This window comes from Galeopterus variegatus, unplaced genomic scaffold, assembly GCF_000696425.1.
Source record: "Galeopterus variegatus unplaced genomic scaffold, G_variegatus-3.0.2 Scaffold913, whole genome shotgun sequence".
Taxonomy (NCBI): domain Eukaryota; kingdom Metazoa; phylum Chordata; class Mammalia; order Dermoptera; family Cynocephalidae; genus Galeopterus; species Galeopterus variegatus.
Genome location: NW_007727024.1, coordinates 308,247 through 320,676, shown reverse-complemented (window position 1 = coordinate 320,676; position 12,430 = coordinate 308,247). Strand labels below are relative to the sequence as shown.

General features: G+C 43.7%; 1 protein-coding gene across 1 annotated transcript in view; it reads left to right on the top strand.

The window, feature by feature from the left end:
- Window positions 1-4,001, top strand: part of DCUN1D3 (DCN1, defective in cullin neddylation 1, domain containing 3) — a 36,038-nt gene extending 32,037 nt beyond the window's left edge. Inside the window, exons 2-3 of the mRNA XM_008573396.1 lie at window positions 1,099-1,634; window positions 3,324-4,001. Of these exons, the coding sequence (XP_008571618.1) occupies window positions 1,204-1,634; window positions 3,324-3,807 (915 nt within the window). The 5' untranslated portion in view covers window positions 1,099-1,203 and the 3' untranslated portion in view covers window positions 3,808-4,001. The remainder of the gene's footprint in view (window positions 1-1,098; window positions 1,635-3,323) is intronic.
- Window positions 4,002-12,430: the final 8,429 nt, after the last annotated feature.

The following is a 12,430-nucleotide window of genomic DNA, read 5'->3' as shown; positions in this document are numbered from 1 at the left end:
ATAGACTTGGTGCCTTTGTCAAAGATCAGATGGCTGTAGGTGTGTGGGTTGATTTCTGGATTCTCTATTTTATTCCATTGATCAGTGTGTCTGTTTTTATGCCAGGACCATGCTGTTTTGGTTGACTTTAAACTATACTAAAAAACACTTTTTAATTACACGAGTAATTAATAAACCATCACAATGAGTTTTATTTATCAGTGCAGATTTTTCTTTTTCATCTAGCAATTATCTTACCATTAGAGATTGTATTTGAGCAAATCAGCCCTTCTTTTGAAGTGGGGGCACCCGTTTGGAAGATGAGTCTGTACATCCTATGGGACAGTCAAGTGTAGTATGAACTTGGCTTGCATTCTGTGTACAGCCTTGCTGAGGGCCAGAGGGAGGGACACACACGAGCTCCTCGATTGGGAAGCTTGGCTTGGAGTTGGTGGATGGCTTCTGCAGGTGTGTGGAGTAGGGTGAAAAAAGAGCATTATTTCACCTACTGGGATGGGATAGGCTCAGAAAGGAAGAATCTGAAGAGATCACAGACGAATTTCAGTTTGCTCTTTGTCTGGGCCCCTGCTTGTAGTCTTGACAATGCAAATCCTTTACCTCATTGTAAGGCCATTATGAGACTGTCTTGGATATGGCCACCCCTTTTTCCTACTCATCCTACTTAAAAAGAAAATGTGAGAATGTCGGCGTTAGGAACCAGAAGACAAACTGTTTATTTGTACCTCTTGGTTTAACACAAGTCCAAGTAACTTTCTTATGTGATGGTGAGTTGGCAGGACAGATTTCCTCTGGAATATTTCTGTCAGAACTCTGGTCTTTGATGTGTTCTGCACATGAATCGGCCTCTTTGTAACCCATGTTACCTAAAGAATTTTAGGAATTTCCCTTATTGGTTCTCCATATGTGCCCTAGCCACTGCATTCCCAAGGTGAAGTTATAGAGCTGGTTTACCAGGGAGGAGATGGTGAACTCGGAGGATCTCCCCAGTTCGTCGTTGGCTCACTAAAGCAGTGGTGCACCAGTGCCCAGTCCCTGCAGGGTGATGTCCACACCCCATCTCCCCTGTCCAAACGTGACTGCTTTCTCATTTCCTTCCAGGTTGCCTGGCTCCTCTGACTGATGGCATGCTGAGGTACATGGGCCAGTGGCAGCGAGGGCATCCAATCCAGAGAGGGCCACTCTAGAAGCCAGGCCACCAGCACCATGGGGCAGTGTGTCACCAAGTGCAAGAATCCCTCATCGACCCTAGGCAGCAAGAATGGAGACCGTGACCCCAGCAGCAAGTCACACAGCAGGCGGGGTGCAGGCCACCGTGAGGAGCAGGTGCCACCCTGTGGCAAGCCAGGTGGGGACATCCTTGTCAATGGGACCAAGAAGGCAGAGGCTGCCACTGAGGCCTGCCAGCTGCCGACGTCCTCAGGAGATGCTGGGAGGGAGTCCAAGTCCAATGCTGAGGAGTCTTCCTTGCAGAGATTGGAAGAACTGTTCAGGCGCTATAAGGACGAGCGGGAGGATGCAATTTTGGAGGAGGGCATGGAGCGCTTTTGCAGTGATCTGTGTGTCGACCCCACGGAATTTCGAGTGCTGCTGTTGGCTTGGAAGTTCCAGGCTGCTACCATGTGCAAATTTACCAGGTTAGTCACCAGTACTTCATGTCACCAGCTGAGCAGGAAGGAAAGGGAACACCACTGGGCAGTGGTGCCCAGCTAGGCTAGAGTACTGGGCTGGCTTCCTATGATTTGGAGTAAGTCTTTTTTTCTTTTTATGACCAATTCCTCTAAAGCTTATATATTCTGTGCTAATAAGTTGTGGTTCTGATCCACAGAAGCCCCCTTAGACTCTCCTAAGGGTTTAAAAAATATATACTTGGCTCTCCAGCTGACCTACTGAATAGGAATGGGGGGAGTGTAAGGCTTGGGCATTTCATTTTGATAAAGCTTCATATCTGGCTCTGAAGTGTACCCCATGTTTCTTCTTGCAGAATAAAGCCTTTGCCTAATTCATAGGTCACATTTCAGGCGTACCGTAGCATCACCAGGCAGCTTCTGAGTAACTGAGCACTGGTCAGCTTTGCCTTAAGTTAAATGAGGAGTGATCCAGGGTGCTGCTGTTGCCAGGCTGCTGCTCAGCGCTTCTGCTGTCCTGACCTGTTTCCTCTCCCTCCCTCCCTTATCAGTTCACTCTCTCAGCGGTTATTGATGTGCCGGGTACTGCAAGTATCAATGCAGTGAATGCCTCTGGGAATGTGCCTCTGTCACAACATGAAGCCAGTGGCCCCTTCTAGCCCTGAGCACGTTGCCCTCAGTCAAACCTGTGTGCAACAAGGTCAGCTGGCCCCAGTTACCGAACAGTGGTTGTCCATGTCATATGGTCCTTCATCCCTGCAGGGGTTGTTTGTGGGTGAGGACATGGCAGGGTCACCCCAAGGTGCAGTTTGTAGAGCACAGGGTTATGAATAAGAACTGACTTTGAACCAGTTACCGAACAGTGGTTGTCCATGTCATATGGTCCTTCATCCCTGCAGGGGTTGTTTGTAGGTGAGGACATGGCAGGGTCACCCCAAGGTGCAGTTTGTAGAGCACAGGGTTATGAATAAGAACTGACTTTGAGACCCAGCTGTACAATTTCTAGTTTATCTGCCCCCCCAGTAGGTTGCCCTCCAGACCTCAGATGCCCCCCTCTTCAGCGGACACAGCAGTCCCTGGGAAGATGAGCAGTCCCTGGGAAGATGAGCCATGTGAGACCATGTTGTAAGCTGAACGTGCTGTACGGATGTTAAAAATACATACACAATTTTTGTTTTTTAATCACAGAACTTTGATCTCTGTTGGCAGTGTTATGCACATTCATCCAGAATCGTTGGCTCCAAAAATCTCCCTTGGCAGTCACCAAAAATATACCAAAAACAAACAACCCATAGAGCAGCAGAAGGGAAGCAGGAAGCCTCCCCGTCTGGGAGGAGAAAGAGTGCAGCTTCGTCACTTTGCAGAGTGAGCAGCAGGGCAGGGGGCAGGAGGCGTGAGTGTAGCTTCGGGAAGATGACTGAGTAAATGAGTGATCCATTACCTGCTGCCCACCATGTGCCAGACACTGCCAGAAATGGTTGCATTTATGAACTCATTTAGTCCTCACCAGAACCTGTGAAGGAAGGTGGCATTCTCACCATTTGACAGACGAGGGAATAGGACGAATTGGTGGAGGAGCTGGGTTTCAAATCTAGACCATCTAGCCCCAAAGCCATGTTCTTAATCACTATACTGTATTGCCTCTCATAGATGGTATTGTATAGAATTATTCACTGTGCCCTCTCCTTCCTGTTGCAGGAAGGAGTTTTTTGATGGCTGCAAAGCAATAAGTGCAGACAGCATTGATGGGATCTGTGCACGGTTCCCTAGCCTCTTAACAGAAGCCAAACAAGAGGATAAATTCAAGGATCTCTACCGGTTTACATTTCAGTTTGGCCTGGACTCTGAAGAAGGGCAGCGGTCACTGCATCGGGAAATAGCCATTGCCCTGTGGAAACTAGTCTTTACCCAAAACAATCCTCCAGTGTTGGACCAATGGCTAAACTTCCTAACAGAGAACCCCTCGGGGATCAAAGGCATCTCCAGGGATACTTGGAACATGTTCCTTAACTTCACTCAGGTGATTGGCCCCGACCTCAGCAACTACAGTGAGGATGAGGCCTGGCCAAGTCTCTTCGATACCTTTGTGGAGTGGGAAATGCAGCGACGTCAGAGAGAGGGGGATGGAAGAGGCGCACCCAGCTCAGGGCCAGAGGGCTTGTGTCCCGATGAGCAGACTTAGTGGCTCTGTCCCAGGAGCAGCAGCAAGACTCTGCCCGCTGCCCTGCAGCCAGCCAAGGAGTTGGACCTCTCTGGAAATCACTAAAGATCCAGATATTTTCTACTTTACACCTTTCTCTGCCTTGTATCTGAAAGGGCTCTAAAATGCTGTATCATGTTTTAGGCACTTTCTTCACTTTTTGGTTATTTTGGTTATTTCTTTTTGGTGGGAACTAAAGATCCAGATATTTTCTACTTTACACCTTTCTCTGCCTTGTATCTGAAAGGGCTCTAGAATGCTGTATCATGTTTTAGGCACTTTCTTCACTTTTTGGTTATTTTGGTTATTTCTTTTTGGTGGGAATCCCCCAAAATATTTGAACCTGGTTACATGTTGTGTACCTTTTTTTGAAGCCTTCAGATAGAATAAGCCTGCCATTTCTTGCACAAATTAGATTTTTTTTGGTGGGGGAGGGTGTAGAGCAGGGTGGGGAGGGAGTGGGACTGTTAGGCTGAATTAACATGACAAAAATGATGCCGTGCCAGATCTCAGTTTTGCATATTGTTTTTCAGGGCAGGTCTGTACTGTGTGTAGTGCTGTTTACATGGTTGAATTTAGGTTGTGATAATTATTTTTAAGGATTTACACAGATTTGAATAGCAGTGTTAACTGTTAACCACATTGCATTAATCCCAGACGATTTAGAGCTCTCGAGAGGGAGCCAAGGCCAGCCAAGAGCATTTGTAGTCTGGTGACAACCCCCTTTAAAGCTAATTGATCCGAAACCCTTATTCCCCTCACTTGCTCATTCCTTCTTTGACCTATTGCATGTTGAGTATATCCACCAACATGCTGCACCTGTCAGTCAAGCGAGCAATTTTTTTTTTAGAACACATTGTACTGAGAACCACTTAAGCGTTGAATGCAGAGAAAGCAGTGCTACCTCAGTTTTGCTGGAAGTAGACTTCTTTGATAGTTTTCTTTCTTTGATGAAGTTTCTGTATTTTCATGTTGTAAGTGGAAATACTTTTTTTTTTTTCCCATTTGCCTTGGAGCCAAAGTTTCAGTTCTTGGGGGTCGGAAAACTGTGCCTGCCGTCCACCTGACTTGAAGGAAAACTGTGGTATGGAGCTCTGCTTGAAATTTTTTTTTTTTTTTTAAATTTCTTTCTTTGAGTATCATCACCTTACTTGTCTGGCAAGTGCAGAAGCCTGGGGCTGGCCTGAACTCTGCCAAACAAATATCAAAGTGTATTTAACAGTTAAATGTGTGCCCTTTCCCTTCTTGCTGCACCCATGTTGTCACTTAACCCCCAGGAGTTATTTATTACCTTTTTGTTAATGTCAGGCTCATTTGGGGTAATGTGATGACTGTTTAGGTTTACATGACCCTCCTCTCCTTTCCCTATCCCCTAATATGTATATATACATATATAAAATATGTATATATTTTACCTATATAAAATATATATATACACATATATGTATCTATATTCCTTTGTTTCTTTGCCTGCTAAAACTGGCCATCAAAGAGGGAACTGCCTTCAATATATAAAGTATAAGAAGAGTGCCAGGGAGCGTCATGATGGAGGCTTTTGAATCTGAATTTGGACCATTTTCAGTAAAGAGAACACGAGTTTGCTCAGCCCTTTCCTCACAAGAGAGGGCCCAGTTCCCCAGACTCGTCCTGCGCTCGTGCTCACTCCCTAAGGCCAGCTTTGGCCAAACTGCCACAGGCGCCTGAGGAGCTGACTTTGGTCCTACCTGGTTTCAGTACTGAGTCCTCATTATTTTATCACTTAAAAAAATATGTCCTCAAAAACTGTAATGGAAGGTGGGTGGCAGGAAATTGTACAGTTCAGCTTCCAACACTTTGGAACAGATTAAAAGGATTATTTTAAATAAAAACTTTAAAAATATTTATACTCTTGAGGTAATGAGAGCTTATCTATTAAATGTTTAGAATTTTCTCCCCTAACTGTGCCCATTTCCTCCCCAGGTATAAGTTTCTCAGCCTGGGCAGGAATTCCATTTTTTGAGTTCCTTTATTAGTAGACTGACAGCTCTGGGCTCCCATCTTTATAAAGATGATTATTTAAGGAGTTTTGGCAGTTGGTGTCTTTCTAAAATTGATAATTGACATAGGGAACATGCATGGAATTTTTTTCTTTTTTTGAATTTTGTTTTTAAATCTGATAGTTTTGCCCCTTGTAGAGGGGCAGAAAGGAAAGTTTAAAATCAGCCTCAGTAGGTTAGCAACACTGCTGGGAAGCTGAAGGGGGCTCTTAGGCCAGACGTCTGGCTTTGTTCTAGCTAAATAAGACACAAGATTCTTGCATAAGAGTCTATGGGGGCCCCAGCAGGTTCTGTGGGCTCACTGTAGTTGGGGTACCCAGAATAAGTCTTAGACTACCTTCTCACCCAGCCAGTTTGCAACCCCCCATTTTTCCTGGTTCTGGACTGGGTAGAGGTTGAGTGAGGGAGTTCTTTCTATCCCAGATCAGGAGGGTGTGCAAGAGACGTGCCCAAAAGACGGAGGCAGCTGAGGACCGTGAGGATTCTGCAGGAACTAGATTCCTTCCCCAGCCTACAAGAAGGCATTCCATGAATTAAGTGTACTAGAATGGGTGGATTTTATTTTGTTTTTTAATTATTCAACTTCCCTACCCCCCACAAAAGAGCCATTTAAAAAATTGGTTATATTTTTAATGATCCATTTGTTACAAAGATGCAAGTGGATAATCAGGAAAGGGAGCAGTTTGGGAGGGGACTTAATAGGTTCCTTACAGGTTTGAGTCCCTGATGCTGAGCAAGGATTTCAAGCTTCTGCAGTATCTCTGGGCCAGTGCTTGACTCATGACCACAGGAAAAGCAGTTTTTCTGCAAAGGGATCCAGGGTGAGGTGTGTATAGGGCTTGCAGTTATACTTCTGGGAAATGGAAGGCCTTGTTCCTCTCAACCTAGAAATAGGATTGCCGCTTAAAGAGTGAGCAGTAATTCTGTGGAGGAGGCCAAATGCACACCCCTCAGGTGAGCCAGTGCACCCCTCACTTTAGCAGTGTAACACCAGGGTGATGTGGAGAGGAGCAGGCTGTAGATGCCACTTTTAAAGTTGGCAACACCTGAGAGTGACTACAACAAAGTGAATATATGTGCTGGGAAATGGCTTGGTTTTGGCAAATGGCTTTGTCTGTGAGCTTCTGTGGTGTTTCTTTAGCAACTTATTAGAAAGCTGGTATGAGATGAAGTGTTACTTCACTGAATTGCTCTTTCCCCTGCCCTTGCCAAATTTAAATGTATCATTCTTAACCCCACCTCCTGTAATGAACTCAGCTGATTGCCTCAGCAGCTCTCCCCTTATCCTGCCAGATGTGCCCACATGTGTGAGTTGGGTCCAGGAATCCATATCTGCCCTTCTGATAAGGGAATAAGGAAAGTATAGATTTGGGTGAAGATCTAAATGTCAGTAAACCCCCAGGCCCAGGGAAATACAACTGAAAATGTACAAAGTAGTGTTTTTAATATTAAACTTCCCTAAGGTGCAAACTAACCTTCTTGGGCAGGAAGGATTAAGCCACACAGTATTAGTCAGTCTTTGAAGCAGTACTAATCTGCCAGGGTCTGGTGCCAAAATGCAGTCCTCAGTGCTGGAGGCTGCAGGGTGTGGGACCTTATATAGTTCACTTGATGGCCTCATAAATAATATACTATGCCAAATTGTATGAAACGGTGGTGGGAAATTACTGGGATGAAGACTTGTCTAAAAGTTTACAAACCAAAACAGATCTCTGTTTAGGACTGTTTGGTTTACTATATTTCAAGTGAAGTCTTCACTGCAGTGAAGCCCAAACGTCGTAATAATTATACAATTATAAGGTAAGGGCCGGAAGAAAGCTGCTGTTAGATTTTTTCGTTTCCTGCTTTGGTATTTTTCTTGTCTGTTTGGTTAGTGATGACTTGAACATGTTGGTAAACTGACAAAGGTCTTCCTTGAGGATTCCACCAGTGTCTTGTTTAAATGGCTGAAAGAACTATGAAAGCTACTGAAGGGTATTAATTGGAGGGTATCATTTGAGGACATCTGACATTGATCCTCCTTTTATTCCACAAATTTCCTGAGTCACATATAGAGGGGGTTCCCACTCACCTCCCCTCACAGTTTATTCCCATGGTAAGCTGTTACTCAGCATATGCCCAGTTTAACCTGGACTAGGAGTACATGTCAGGGAGGATCAGCTTTTTTCCCTTTTTGAAAGACAAAATAAATTGGTGCTTGAGCACTAGTTTCAGAAGCCAAGATGGTTAGAATAGCTTTAAGTAACCGTTGGTTTCTGCTTCTGATTCAGGTGCTGGGTATCATGTCTTCCCTATTCCTCTCATGGAAAACCGGCCTGCTCCCATAGATACTTACTTCCACCACCTACCTTCTTTCCCCACTCCTTACGACACAGGTCTTGGATATTGCCAAAGGAAGCCATTCAGCAGCTGCTGTGGTTTTTTTCCCCCAACGTATATACATTTTCTCTGGGAAAAATGTCTTCCCTTTGACCCTGGTCCCCAGTCCGATTACTTGCTGTTTACCTGTTGCACTAATGAATATGATCCTAAGTTTCAAAGGGGGAAGTTGAAGCAATAGGCAAATGGGGCTTGGATGAATTGGTCCTGTAGGTACCCTGCCTTAAGCCGCCGAGGTGATGAGTCCACTGCTCACGTGACCCTCCACCTTTGTGGATCCCTCTTGGTTTGTGACGAGTGTATCTGTTTCTTGAGTTTGTACAAATTTCACAGAAGTTAATACTTTTGTTTGTATTCTCTGCACTGTTGCACTCTCCAAGTAGCCCCTTGAATATCTTTATTGTTACCCACATTTTTGTCTTGGATGTCTACCTTTTTTTTCCTTTGATGTTTTTTTATTTGGAAGGTTACCTGCTGTTGAATTTAATAAATTTGTTTACTTGCCTATTGACATTTCTGAAGAAACAAACGATAACAGTGACTTTATTCTGGGGCAAGATTAACCCCCCTGGGAGCCTCTACAAACATGATATTGAACAATTCCTATGCTTTGGAAAGTAATCCAGATAGTACAGGATCCTCAGACTCCAAAGATATGGGTATTGATCTCCCATACACCAAGCTAAATGGAGTGGCGTTTGGGAGCCCAGTACTTACAGGCAAAGAGCAAAGGAGTCCTCATAGAGCCACTACCTAAATAGCTTAGCAACTGATGTGAATTCCCACGAGGAATAAAAAGTGAATTTAAGTGCTTTGTTAAATGCAGCACCCCTAGATCTGTCTGGCAGTGATGCAGGCAAAGGAGACAGGCTGAACCTGGCTTTAACTGTTAAGTGCCACTGCTGTATGACCTTCAGCATGTTAATGAACCTCTAAGTTTCTTTTTACTCATCTGTAAAATTGAGACTCTTATTTCCATCAGATTGTAGATACCTAAGTGCTCAGTCATAAGTTCTCTTAAGGTTCCCCAAAAGGATGTTATGTGAGTGATGCAGGGAATCCAGAGAACAACAGATGGGGATTGGCAGGGTCATATATGGCCTTTCACAAATCACTGCACCTCTTAGGGGCTTAACTTCCCTCTCTGCCAAAGTGAGGGTTAGGAGGCTCCCCTCAGCTGCTTACATCCTAGAAGTCTGATTTTGGTAGACCACTTATGATGCTTATTTTCTTGTATTTTCTGTCTAGTTATTGTTTATATTCAGGAAAGCTACTGACCAGCCATTTTACTCATTTCTTTGATGGAGGCCTTAATGGCCTCCCCAAAGATTCCCAGCCTCATGTTGGTATCTCTTAAAAATAAGTACAGCGGTAGGATTAGATATGCTTTTTCTTTTCAGTTGCAAAGGGCTTGAGAGTCACGGCTACATTCTCTAGCCAGGGAGAGGTTTCTTAGGTTTCCTCCATTAACTGGAATTTTTTCTCTCTTCCTCCCTTATTAGCAGGTCAGGATCATATGGGAGCTGGAAGGAAATCTCGGGGGTGACTTTTTCCCCCACTTAAAAGTATACGTCCAAAACATGTACTTTTTCCACAGCTGGCTCTTGGGCTTTTTCTTCTGTGCTTTGGCCCTTCTGAGGTATCGAGCCAGCCAAGGCCTCACAGTTCTGGGGAGTAACAGAGTAGAGGACACTGACTTGGGTGCTTGTGTAGAGCCTGGAGCTATCCAAAGAGTTCTGTACAGATTACAAGGCCAAAATCCAGTTCTGAGATAAGGGGCAAACAGCCTCACACAATTACCAGATGAGCTTAACTGCATGTGGAATGGAGTTTTTCTAACAAGAAAGGGATACTGAAGGTGGTGCTGAGGGTCCAGAGGAGTACAGAAGAATCACCTCAGCACTGGCCTTTTCCCTACTTTCAATTCCAGTTGCCAAAGCACATGGCTGGATCGGCTCTGGACGTCATCTAGCTCTGGGTTTTGACCTAGGTCAAAAAGGGTTAGTCTGCCTGGGGAGAAAAGGTTAGGGAGCCTCTCCACTTCCCTTCCTTCACTTTGACTTCTGTCTTACAGCTCCTACCTGAGTTTAATATTCTATGTAATGTTCTGACCTCGATTCATTCTCTTGTCTCAGGGGTGCTGAGAAAGTCCCAGTGCAATATAGCAACAGTAATGTAGTCAGCAGCAACACATCTTTACTACAGTGTTTTGTAATCCATGCTGATGGGCACCCTCGATGGGCCCTGTTCTTATCTGGGTGATGCTGCTAAAATTGCTAGTATATTAAAATACAGAGCTACAAAATATGATACTAGTGCAAGATGAGAAAGAAAAACATAACAGCCCTAGTACATACATGGACTTACATAATAAAGGAGGCATCCTCCAATTTGGGTAAATAATTGGGTAAATTTATCTAAATATTTGAGGAAAAGTTAACATATGCCTAAGTTAATTCCGAAGAATAAAGGTATAAGTAAAAATTAAATCATTAGAAATATATAAACTTGTCAGTATATATTAAACTGATCTCTGGATCAGTTAGGACTTTCTAAGCATAAAAGCAAATAGAAGTCACAAAAGAATAAACTTCTAACTTATTTACCTTAAAGTAAAAAGCAAAGTAGAAACATTTTTGCAATAATTAACAAATTGACACTATACTCATTCCATAAGGAGCCCTTAAAAATTCAGTATGGAAAGGTACTTGTCTTCCCCACAGGAAAATGTGCAAAGGATATGGACAACTTACTAAAGAAAAATAATTGGCCAAAAAGCTTCTGGGAAAAAAGTCAGATGCCAATCTAAAGGGTATTCAAATAAAAAGAAACTAAACCTACAGTGAAAAACTTCTTTAACCTATCAAACTGGCAAAGATTTGAAACAAATCCATGCTAGCAAACAGCCTTTCTGGAGTTAAAAAGAACCTTAAATGTTCATACTCTTTAACCCAATAATTTCACTTAGGAACTTTTCCTAAGGATGTATGTGCAAGGATATAATTGGCAGCATCATTTGGGAATAACCAATGTCAAAAACAGTACTATTTTCAAAATTATGGTACACATCAATATTGGAATATTATGCAGCTATTAAAAATTCCACTTTTGAATAATTATGGAAAGTTTGATAGAAGACTGGAAAATATTGGTAGTCATTGACTGTGGGTGGTAGGATTAGGTGTGATTTAATTTTTCTGGGTTTTTCAAATTCCCATTAATGGGTTTTCCTTTATAATAGGGAAGAGGTTGTTTACAAAAAGCAGGATGAAGGAAATGAAAACAAACACAGTTGAGTATTCTGAGTAACCTCACTATGGGCAGAAAATGGGAATAGTATGTCCAAAGCCTAAATCATGAGTTCTGTAAAAATCCTTGGGAGTTGCTTTTTCCCCCAAATGAGAATCTGCCTCTCCAGCAGCTGCCTTGGCAGCTCTGCACTGGCTGCCTGGAAGGGTGTGGGAGGAAAAATGCACAAACGCACTTATGAATGGAATGTGTGTTTTGCAAGAGGCCAAGTTGGCAGCTTTGGCCTCCAAAAGGTGTGGGAGCATCAGCCGAAAGAACAGAGTGTGCAGACTGAGGTCTCAGAGGCCTTGTGGGCCAGACCCATCTCTGTAGAGTTTGGCATTGGCACTGGTGCTCAGGGGGAAGAAAAGCTCCAGCCCTACCCATCCAAGAGAAGGAAATGGCCGGGGCTATTCCTGGTAGCAAGGGGAGTGCTCTTTGTACAGGGAGCCCTAATCTGATCCTCCTGTCATTTACTAAGCACTTAATCTGGGCTTTCCCTAATTAAATCCTCATAACAACCTTATGAAGTAGGTACTAATTTCCTCATTTTAAAGGTAAGGAAACTCAGGCCCAGAGAGGGAAAATAACTCATGCATAGCCCACTATCATGTCATTTTCCACAAAATGAATCTATGAATTCTCCAAATAATCCTTAAAAGTAGTTATTTCGTCATTATATACAGCTGTGGAAATGGACTCAAATGAGGTTAAGTGACTTGCACAAGGATACTCAGGAGTGGAGTGGAAGCTCCATCCCAGAACTGTCCATATGCAAAGCAGGCATGTGCTTTGTCTCAGGACTGCAGCCTTGAGAGGTAAACAGCAGGTAAGCTCCCATAATTTTGGAGCTTAGCTGGGCAGGAAGGAAACAGCAACAGTTTCAAGCTGTTCTCAGGGCC